This window comes from Hyaena hyaena, unplaced genomic scaffold, assembly GCF_003009895.1.
Source record: "Hyaena hyaena isolate Hyena2069 unplaced genomic scaffold, ASM300989v1 scaffold_725, whole genome shotgun sequence".
NCBI lineage: Eukaryota > Metazoa > Chordata > Mammalia > Carnivora > Hyaenidae > Hyaena > Hyaena hyaena.
The window spans coordinates 89,965-101,709 of NW_024081355.1; the positions used below are offsets into that span (position 1 = coordinate 89,965).

General features: G+C 40.3%; 1 protein-coding gene across 1 annotated transcript; it reads left to right on the forward strand.

Annotated features, from left to right (window-relative positions):
- The first annotated feature begins 1,216 nt into the window (after positions 1 to 1,216).
- On the forward strand, positions 1,217 to 11,411 carry LOC120220720 (olfactory receptor 5V1-like). The gene is made up of 3 exons (XM_039217886.1): positions 1,217 to 2,159; positions 9,656 to 9,769; positions 11,257 to 11,411. The coding sequence occupies exons 1-3, from the start codon at positions 1,217 to 1,219 to the stop codon at positions 11,409 to 11,411; spliced, it is 1,212 nt and encodes a 403-aa protein (XP_039073817.1).
- Positions 11,412 to 11,745: the final 334 nt, after the last annotated feature.

An 11,745-nucleotide genomic window follows, 5' to 3' on the forward strand; every position in this document is an offset into this window, starting at 1 on the left:
CAGGGATACAGAGGGGGCTTTCTAACCTGATAAAGGGCACAGGATTTTTAATATCTTCTATTACTTTTTCCAAGAGCCACAAGATGAGTACTATTAATATCAGAATACAATGAGGAAACTAAGGAACTGAGATCAGCTAATTTAACTACTGTCTCCATCTAGTAAGCAACAGATGTAGGATTACAATCCACATCTATCTGTCTCAAGAGCCCACTCTTTCTACTATGATATCTCACCTCCCAGTTTGAAAAAGAAATGGAAATTGCAATTTGCAACAATGGCTTGGAGATTAGAATGGACACTTTAATAGAAAATTGGTACTTGCATTAATTATCTTTTCAGAAAATATGTAAAATTTGAGTGAGGATAAATTTTGGATTACTAAACTTTACCTTTATGAGGAAAATTATGTAGTATATGTGACTGGTTAAAATGTCTTATATCTTATAAATCCTAAAATATAAATGTTTTTAGAAAAATGAGATCGATTTATAGAAAACAAATCAATGAAATTTTATTCTGAAAGATCAAAGATGTTCACAAATATTTATGTATGAAAATTTTCATTCTAGTGTTTAAAATAGCAAAAGGAATGGTAGCAATCTAATGTTCACTGAAAAATGAGATATTAAATTATTTTGTACAGTAGGATAAAGTGCATTTGTGGGAATTTGTGCTTCCAATATTTTAAGCCTATAAATAGAGATCAAGATTCATATATAGAAAAAGAGACTAGAATGGAGTACACTAAACAGTAGCATTGGTCATGTGAATGGTTCTATTCTTTATTTTTTCTTCATTTTCTTAATTTTTCACAATTATATTACTTAAAAAAGTAAAATATTTGTTAAAAAAAAAGAATTTAATGCAGCAAAGCATACACTGTTAGGAGGAAGATTTTGCAAAGCCAGAGAGAGATGAACTCACTTGAACACAGGGATTATCAGTTTATTGTAGGTTTTGACCATGTCTCTGCTTATTTTCATGCACCAGAAGCCACACAAGACTGTGTAGGAGGTCCCTGGGCCTGAGACGGCTGGATTTGTGGAATGAAAAGTTGTGGTCTCCCAACAGGTCTTCCTGTATGCCTCCCTCCACAGTCCAGACCATTCTATCTCCAACATCGTTTGACATGGCCTTACAAGTTAATGTGCCAATTTGGGGTGCTGTTTGTACATTCTTATGAGGCTTTAATTTTTCTCATTGTTTTGTAGCTATGACACCACTTGAAATGAACAATCAGACAGATGTCACTGAATTCATCTTCTTGGGATTTTCCAACCACCCCAAACTACAGGGCTTGTTCTTCCTGCTTTTCTTGCTCATTTACCTGACAACACTCCTGGGGAACATGCTCATAATAACAGCCACTAGAATCAGTCCTGCTCTCCACACTCCAATGTATTATTTCCTCAGTAACCTGAGTTTCTTGGACATCTGCTATACATCCACCACCATCCCGGTCATGCTGGTGAACTTCTTCCGGGAGAAGAAGACCATCTCGTATGAGGGCTGCCTTTCCCAGATTTTTTTCCTCGTGACATGTGCTGGCACTGAATGTGTCTTATTGGCCACCATGGCTTATGATCGCTATGTAGCCATTTGCCACCCTCTTCAATATCCAGTCCTCATGCATGTGAAGGTCTGTGTTTTTTTGGTGACTGGGTCCTGGCTGTGTGGGCTGGTGAATTCTGTGACACACACGGTGCTGGCAGCCACACTCACTCTCTGTGGGCCCAACCAAATCAGCCACTTTCTCTGTGACATTCCTCTGCTCCTGAAGCTCTCCTGTTCAGACACCTCTCTCAATGAGTCTGTGCTCCATGTGGCAAGTGCCACCATCGGCCTGAGCCCCTGCCTGTTCACTGGGGTGTCCTACATCCTCATCATCTCTTCCATCCTTAGGATTCCCTCTGCTCAAGGCAGGAGCAAGGCCTTCTCTACCTGTGCATCCCACCTCACTGTGGTGGTGGTCTTTTATGGAACAGCCAACTTCAATTATGACAGACCCAGAGAAGGTTACTCCCTAGACATGGATATTCTGGTTTCCGTGCTCTTCTGTGTCATCACCCCCATGTTGAACCCCATCATATACAGTCTGAGAAACAAGGAGGTCAAGGGTGCCCTGAGGAAGCTGACTGGAGGGTATGTGATCTCTGGTAATATTAGTGTCTAGATCAATAGTCTTCACTCAGGTATGAAAAATTTCCAAGATATTTGTAACATGCATAGTTTTCAAATCTGTATCCAGATCTTCAATTCCTACATACCACAAGTACATTGTTTCCACCTTGCAAAGTCATGATGTGTCAGATATTTTGTATTGATTCTCAGCACCATCTCAATCCTTCTAAGTTCTCCCCACATCATAGGGGCTGAAATCCTAGAAACCCTATCAGCAGGTTTCCATTTAAAATTTTGCCAATGTGAGTGCCTGGGTGGCTCAGCTAAGTGTGACTTTGGCTTAGGTCATGATCTCAACGGTTGTGGGTTCAAGCCCTGTGTTGGGCTTCAGACAGACAGCTCAGAGTCTGGAATCTGCTTCAGATTCTGTGCTCTCTCCCACTTCTCTCTCTCTCTCTCTCTCTCTCTCTCTCTCTGTGTGTGTGTGTGTGTGTGTGTGTGTGTGTGTGTGTCTCCCTCCCTCTTTCATAAATAAATAAATAAACATTTTTAAAAAATTAAACTCTGCCAATGTGAGAGTCATACACAAGAGATTAAGAAAGGAATATAGAAGAAATTGTCTTCTTCTGGATCTGGTAGCAGTGACAGATGAGCACTACAGTGGCAGAAAGAGACTCCTGGGTGGCATTAGCTGATGTTTACAGTCTCCTGCTGTTCTTGAAACATAAGGTCACACAACTATGAAATAAGGATTTCTCTATAGGGAGGGTGAGAGCCTTCCATAAAGAGGGCAATATAACATGCTTTCCCCTTTTCCCAATCTTCCAGTTTTTCCAACACTTTTATCACTTATTTCCTGTGTTAAATTCCTCTAGGTTGAAATATCTAGATTAGTCTTTTATTCCCTCCATGAACACTAATTGCTGCAGCATTTTATATCAGGAGTTGTTCTAGGAAACTGACTCTCAAAGGTAGAAGTCTGGATTGAATATCTCATCTGATGGAGTTTAAATAATTTGATGGCATCCTAGCCAATGGAAATGGGGAATCTGATCATTCATGACATGCAATGACAAAAAAGCTGCTTAAAATTATCAACAGACACAGTCTGAAATAAAATGTCTATTGGAAACCAGGCTTTGAAATACCAAATTACTGCTACAGTTGACCTTTGTGGTGGGAATGAAGACTACAAAAAATTTACTGACTGCTATTACTGATTGCAATGGAAGGTTTATAAGGAAGAAAATGACAGTCTCTGGTATTTAAATTCCTCACTCAAGGCAAGGTCAAACACCAAAAAATCTTATATCTCTCTACACTGATAAAGTGTAATTCAAAGCAAAAATCTGATTTTATCAGTTGCATAATTACAAAGTAAATTGTAAATCCATAATTTCTCCAGGTCTCTTATGTACCAGTTGGGACATCGACTTGGGAATGAGTGAGACTATGATTAATAAGATGGGAAAATACAGCGGATTTGGACAAATCTTAGAACCTTGAATCCCTAAATCTCCTTTAACCTTCCCTCCCATCAGAAGTAGCCCCTCCTCCCCTATCTGAGGAGACTAATTGTCCCTTAGGTGAAACCCTATAACTACCTCACCTGAGACAATTGTCTTACAAGTAATGCTAATTGTCTTTAAGATGCTCACCCACCATCTTCATTTCCTCTACACTCTTAATTGAGGTCCGGTCCCAGAATACCTCAGGCTAACTGCACAAGGTATAACCGAGGAGATTATAATGCTCACACCAAAATAAAATTTCAAGATTTTACCAGTTTTTTTGTTGGTAAAAGCCTTGAGAATATGTATGACAATGGAGTCTTAGGGTGCTATACCAAAGAGGACAGAACATATTGCTGGTAATTCTGAATATATTCATATGGACTCATTTACCCGAAATTTTGGGTTCAAATGTGTTATCTTGAACAGATGAGAGGGGCTCCAACTGTTTCTCTCGTTGGTTAACTGAAACCTACACCCAGTAATGGACTCCATTCAATAAAATTCAGATGCCAGGATATTTCTGACATAATGTAAAACATGGAATCCAAATCTTCAGGGAAATAAAAATGTTGGAATGGATTTATTTTACATGACCCTCTTACCCTAGATCCACAAAGTATTCAAGGAGGAAGCAAAATCCCATGCAAAATGCACTGATAAAGGAAGCACCAGCATCCTTGTAAAGCTTGTAGTGGCTGTCCTCTGCAGCCTGGGAAGGACACTAGGAGAGGGCATCATTGAAATGGACTCCCTTATTTCAATGGGGATGCTGGGATTCTGAAGTGGTAGTGAAGAAATTGGAATATTTTAATCTGTAGAGATCTTTGGCAATGGCTAAATGATCACATTATCTCTAGATCTGAAATGAACAGGCTAGATCTGAAATGAACAGGCTTCATTTTACTAAAATGAAAAACCCTAAGTCCAGTAGCTAGAATCATTACTTGAATCATCACAATGGAGAGCCACCCTCAGCCAGCTCTCAGACCTTCTGAACCAACAGATCTAATGAGGTTTGAAGCATCTGTGGCATATGGGCTGCCATTCAAAGTCCCTGAAGCACTAATAGGAGAATCACACTGCCAATCACCTAGAATTTGGAGCAAAGCCAGTCCTCTTCTGATAATGCTTTTCCTTTTGAGAAATAGCTCCTGGCTGCTAATGGGTCCCCGAAGAGACTGAATATCTGGCCATAGAATACAAAGTAACAACGTGACCTAAGCTATTTATATGAACTGTGTGTTCTCTGACCTGCCAAACTACAAATGTGGGTAAATAAGATAGCACCTCATCATCAAGTGGAAATGGTATATACAATGTCAGCTTCCAAATAGTCCTGAAGGCCCAAATTAGTGACATGAGCAAGTGGTTCAAACTTCCAAACAGCTTACTTTATTGTACTGGCACTGCCCTCAATACAAATGAATGGCCTCACAGGAAGTTCTCAAAGGTTGGTTTACAGAAGAAGAAAAAATTAGAAACTGCTTTACAGATAGTTCCACAAGATACTCTGGTACCAGACATGGTAAACTGATACAGCATTATAGCCCCACTCAGGAGAGGCTCTGAAGGAAACTGAGGGAAAGTAATCCTCTCAATGGGTAGAATTTTGAGTCATAAATCTGGTTGTCTCTTCTGTCTAGAAAGAGAGCTGACCAGAAATATGAAGTGATACCAATTCACAATAGCCAATGATTTAAATTGATGGTCAGGAACTTAGAAGAAAGAAAGTTAAAATATTGCTTAACGAGCATCTGAGGAGGGGTGCCTGACTGATCCAGTCTGTAGAGCACATGACTCTTAATCTCATGGTTGTGAGTACAAGCCCCATGTTGGGCATGGAGCCTACTTAAAAAAAAAAAAAAAAGAGGATCTGAGGCAGAGGTATATGAATAAACCCCTCAGAATGGGGCAAACCCTGAAGACATATGCATTTTATGGTAAAAATCATTAAAAGACACTTATTATAGGGAACTTTTCTCTCGCTAATCATATGGAGAGGATGACATGCTCAGTAGAGGTCAGTCAGCCTTTCTCAACCTACCCAAGTGCTTGCTCAGTAGACTCATATACAAAGTAGTCATGTTGGCAAGGACAGATAAAATCCATGAGCTCAACAATATTGACTTTCCCTTCATCAAGTCTTATCTGACTACCACCAATGCTGAGCGTTCAATTTACCATCAGTAGAAGCCAACTCAGAGCCCTTGATATGGCACTATTCCCAATAGGAAGAGATTACCTTGGACGAACTCCATCATGGAAGGCAGAGATCTTTTTTCCTCATCCTGTTTCAGGTTTTAATTTAAATTCTAGTTAGTTAACATATAGTGTAATACTGGTTTCAGGAGTAGAAGTTAGTGATTCATCACTTACATATAATGCCCAGTGCTCATCACAAGTGCCCTCCCTACTACCCAACACCAATTTAGCCATTCCCCCACCCACGTCCCTTCTAGCAACCCTCAGTTTGTTCTCTACAGTTAAGAGTCTATCTTATGGTTTGTCTCCCTCTCTTCTTTCCCTATGTTCATCTGTTTTGTTTCTTAAATTCCACACATGAGTGAGATCATATGGTATTTGTCTTTCTCTGACTGACTTATTTTGCTTAGCTCCATCCATGTCATTGCAAATGGCAAGATTTCATTTTTTTGATGGCTGAGTAATATTCCATTGTATATGTACCACCTGCTCTTTATCCGTTCACCAGCTGAGGGACATTTGGACTCTTTCCATAATTTGGCTATTGTTGATGCTCCTATAAACATCAGGGTGCATGTATCCCTTTGAATCAGTACTTTTATATTCTTTGGGTAAATACCTAATAGTGCAGTAGCTGGGACTTAGGTAATTCTATTTTTAATTTTTTGAGAAACCTCCATACTGCTTTCCATAGTGGTATACCAGTTTGCATTCCCACCAACAGTGTAAGAGGGTTCCCCTTTCTTCTCATCATTGCCAACATCTGTTGTTTCCTGTATTCTTAATTTTAGCTATTCTGACATATGTGAGGTGATATCTAATCGTGGTTTTGATTTGTATTTCCCTGATGATGAGTAATGTTGAGCATCTTTTCATGTGCCTGTTAGCCATCTGGATGTCTTCTTTTTCTGGGCAATTCTGGTGTAGTTGTCCAAATTACCAAAGGAAGAATGCTATTAGGGAACACAGCAATGTTCTAGATCAATGAATCATTGATCTAGAAGTTGAGGTTTCTACTGTCATTTGGGGCTCTAGAAGTAACTGAACCAATAGTGAAAGTAGAAAGCTGCCATATTGCTTAGGGTAAGTATTCTCTATTGTAATAAAAAGAAAGGTTCCATTTTATTTTTCATGTATGACTGCTGAAAGTTTCCAGGTCCCATTCTTTCACGTTCCCCTTGTCCCTTCATTTAAACAAACCAATGAAGCCAGATTCATGGCACCAGTGGTAAGTTTAAATCATGGAAACCCAACCTGCCCTCACCTCCTAGACACATTAAAAGCCAAAGCCAAAGCTTCACTCTTTTTTCACTCAAGAATGAACTTCTCTGGAGATCCTCTTGGTGTTTACCATGTGAGTAATAAACTTTATGTCATATCTTGCATCTGTATAAATCCCTAGAGGAAGAGATGCTGGCCAGCATTCAGCAGGGGATATTACGTGTCCATAGAAGACATTTATTCTTTTTTTGTTATTTTTTATTTATTATTATTATTTTTTTTTACAAATAGTTTATTGTCAAATTGGTTTCCACATAATACCCAGTGCTCATCCCCACAAGTGCCCTCCTCCATGCCCATCCCCCCTCCCCCCCCATATCCATCAGTCCTCAGTTTTTGTCAGCATTCAAGAGTCTCTCATGGTTTGCCTCTCTCCCTTTCCCCCACCATTTCCCCCCTTCTTCTCCCCCTTGTTCCTCAGTTAAGTTCCTCCTAATCCTCCTATACATGCAAACATATGATATTTGTCCTTCTCTGCCTGACTTATTTCACTCAGCATAACACCCTCAAGGTCCATCCATGTTGCTACACATGGCCAGATTTCATTGTTTCTCATTGCCATGTAGTATTCCATGGTATAGATAAACCACATCTTCTTGATCCATTCTTCTGTTGATGGACACTTAGGCTCTTTCCATGTTTTAGCTATTGTGGAGAGTGCTGCTATGAACATTGGGGTACATGTGCTCCTATGCCTCAGCATTTCTATATCTCTTGGGTAAATTCCTAGCAGTGCTATTGCTGGGTCATAGGGGAGTTCTATTGTTAGTTCATAGAAGACATTTATTATCTCAGAGAAATAGTTTTAGTAAATAATGGTGGAGTGAATTATTAAGTCTGAAACTAAGAGGATACACTAAAGGTGACTTTTAGGAATAGTATTACTAATAGTATAAATTCACGGAAGACTGCAGTAAACCAAAAAAGAGAGAAATGTAAGGGCTCATAATTCTTAGAATTAGAGGTTTCCATCACATCTTTAACTGAGGCAATAATTCTGCATGGAAAGAGAGCAAAGAATGGTCTCATCATGGGGCACATGGGTGGCTTAACCAGTTAAGCATCAGACACTTGATTTCAGCTCAGGTCATGATCTCACTGGTGTGTGAGTTTGAGCTGCCAGGTGGGGCTCTGTGCTGACAGTGAGGAGCCTGCTTCGGATTCTCTCCCTCACTCTCTCTGCTCCTCCTCAGTTCCTGCTCTTTCAAAAAAAATAAATACACTTAAGAAGAAAAGAATGGTCTCATCATGCAACAGATATGAGGGCTATAGCAACCATGCATCATTACTTTTTTTTTTTTTTTTGCTTTATATATGTGTATACACTGAATAGCTATTTCCCCCTTTTCTTTTTCTTGTTATTCTTTATAAAGAGTGTTAATGAGTGATTAATTTAAATATTTAGCCTGTTGTGATGGTTAATTTTATGTATCAACTTGATTGGGGTGTGGAGTGCCTAAATATTTGGTCAAACATTCCCCTGGGTGTTTCTATGAGGGTGCTTTTGGGTGAGATTAGCATTTAAATCAGTAGACTGAGTAAAGCAGTTTGGGTGATCAATTGACATCATCTAATCAGTTTTCTGTCAGTTAATAGAATAAAAAGGTTGACCTCCCCTGAGTAAGAAACAATTCTTCCTGTCAGAGAATCTCTGAACTGGGACATTAGTTTGTTTGTATGTTTTTTCCCTACTTTCAAATGGAAACATCAGCTTTTCTTGAATCTCCAGCCTGCCAGTCTTAAGACAATGCAGATTTTCCTCAGGATTTACCCCCACCACCCTTCTTTGCTTCTAGATCTATAGCTAGACTCAAGTCCCAACAGGACTCTGGAGATAAGGTACAAAGTGAGACTCATGTGGAGATGTGCTACATTCTGAAAAAATGACTTGAGGGGTGCCTGGGTGACTCAGTCAGTTAAGTGTCCTACTTTGGCTCAGGTCATGATCTCACAGGCTCATGAGTTTGAGCCCCACCTAGCACTCTGTGCTGACATCTTGGAGCCTGGAGCCTGGTTCAGATTCTGTGTGTCCCTCTCTGTCTCTCTGCCCTCCTCCTGCTCATGCTTTGTTTCTCTCTCTCTCCCTCTCAAAAATAAACATTAAAACATTTTTAAATAAAAGAATGACTTGAGCTTTCTAACTTATACAGACAGAAATCTGGGGAATGTATATGGTAACAGAAACTACATATGAGGGATAATAGTGGATCAGGCCAAATTTATTGACATGGGCTCAATAAGCAAAGATTCTGCTTTTAATGTTGTGGCTTCAGGAATCAGAAAGAGCTATAACTGGCCACTTGCTTAAAACATAAATCAAAAGGTGGCCTATGGTATGTGAGTTAGAAATGCAAGACCTGCCTTGGTTTGATGTAGGGAAAGGGATTTGAGGGTTTATGGAAATGGGAACGTTAAAACCAGCTTACTCACCCTAGAAGGGTCCAAGATATACCTTTCACCATGACTGTGAGAAAGACATTTGTGAGGGAAGCCTCAGCCCCCTTGAAGACCTCTGGGGTTGCTCTTCGTTGCAGGCCACACTTCACAGGAGGAACTGTGTCACTGTGTTGGGAAGCTTGAATGCAATGGGAATAATTGGGTCCCAGGAGACAAGTGGCAGCACTCAACCACCAAAGGCAAGGTGCATGGTAATGGAGAGAAGACACAAAGCAGCAATGAGAATAGTTTAACTTGCACAGACTTATGCTCTTGGCTAGTTGAGCATGATGTTCCTAGAAGTGAAATAGAAAGGAAGCCTATTAAACTGTTACTTGATCTATATAAGCAGAAAATTTCTTGGTCAAGTGAACACAAAAATCAGAGTCACAGCCCCTCAATCAGTTCCCAGACCTGAGCCACTTTATAGATTCAGAATCCCTTGAATAAAGGGAAGTCTAATTTTCCTTGAGGAAGAAGCCTGGTAATTTATATTGTTAACCTTTCTTACAGTCTTCCACCAAAGAGAACTGTGGAATTTCACTAAGGTAACTGTACATTGGAGGAAAGGAAATAATCTGCCCTTTCAGAGATCACTAGACTCTGGCTCTGGACTGATACTAATTTCCGGAGGCCCGTCACTGTGGTCCACCTGTCAGAGTAGGAACTTATGGGGGTCAGATGATCAATGTGGCTTTAGCTCAGGTCTGTCTCACAGTGGATCCAGTGGGTTCCCATGCCCACCCTCTGTTTATTTACCCAGTTCTGGAATGCACAGTTGGAGTAGAAATAGACAACATCTGTCAGAATTCTCACATTGGTTACCTAACCTGTGAAGTAAGGGCTATTATGGTGGGAAAGACCAAGGAAGCCACCGGAACTGCCTCTGTGCAGAAAAAATAGCAAAACAAAAGCAATTTAACATTCCTAGATGGATTGCATGGATTAGTGCTATCATTAAGGGCTCGAAAAATGCAGGAATGGTAATTCCCACCACACCCCCATTTAACTTGCCTATTTGGCCTGTGTAGAAGACAGATGGATCTTGGAGAATGACAGTGGATTATCATAAGCTCTTCCAGGTGGCAATTCTAATTGCAGCTGTTGTACCAGATGTAGTTTCCTTGCTTGAACAAATTAACCCATCCCCTGGTAAAACCTGGTATGCTGCTATTGACCTGACAAATGCTTTTTTAAAATACAGTTATCTATTAGTAAAGACCATCAGAAGCAGGTTTCTTTTATCAGGCAAGGCCAGCAATACACCTTCACTGTCCTACCCAGAGGTATATAAACTATCTAGCACTGTGTCATAATTTACTTTGCAAGAATCCTGATTGCCTTTGCCTTCCACAAAATACCCTGGTCCATTACATTGATGGCATTATGCAGATTGGACTTAATGAGCAAGAAGAAACTACTCTAGACTTATTGGTAAGACATTTGTGTGTCAGAGATGGGGAAATAAATCCAATAAACAGTCAGAGGCCTTTTATCTCAGCGAAATTTCTAGGGGTCTAGTGGTGTAAGCCATCTCATAAGATGAAGGATAAATTGTATCTTGCCCCTCCTCCAGCTGAGAGAGAGAGAGAGGAGAGAGAGAGACAAAGTCTAGTATACTTTTTTGGATTACAGTGGCAATATATTTCTCATTTGGATGTGTTGCTCTGTGTAAGCATTGACCAATTGATCTGAAAAGCTACTAATTTTGAGTGGGGCCCTAAAGAAGAGAAGGCTCTGCAATTGTCCAGGCTGTTATGCACGCTGCTCTGCCTCTTGGGCTCTGTGATCCAGCAGATCCGGAGGATCCAGCAGATCCGGAGGATCCAGCAGATCCAGCAGTGCCTGAAGTGACCGTGGCACACAGGGATGCTATCCGAAGCCGTTGACAGGACATAACATACATGAGAACCACAGCGGCCATGCTTAATTCCTTTCTTTTTTATAGTTGGGGAGAGGGAGGGAGACAAACCATGAGAGACTCTTGAATATTGAGAACAAACTGAGTGCTGATGGGGGTGGGGGAGAGGGGAAGAGGGGTGATGGGCATGGAGGAGGGCACTTGTTGGGATGAGCACTGGGAAACCAACTTGACAATAAACTATAAAATAAAAAAATATAAAAATTATAGAACTGAAAAAATTCCTCTCTCTTTTGCTCTCTGAATGAGTATATATAAGTAGGTATT

Coding starts and splice junctions, on each gene's coding strand:
- LOC120220720 (XM_039217886.1), top strand. CDS start 1,217: ATGACACCACTTGAAATGAACAATCAGACAGATGTCACTGAATTCATC. Junction 2,160..9,655: donor TGGAGGGTATGTGATCTCTG/GTAATATTAGTG, acceptor TCTTCGTTGCAG/GCCACACTTCACAGGAGGAA. Junction 9,770..11,256: donor CACCAAAGGCAAGGTGCATG/GTAATGGAGAGA, acceptor TGATCTGAAAAG/CTACTAATTTTGAGTGGGGC.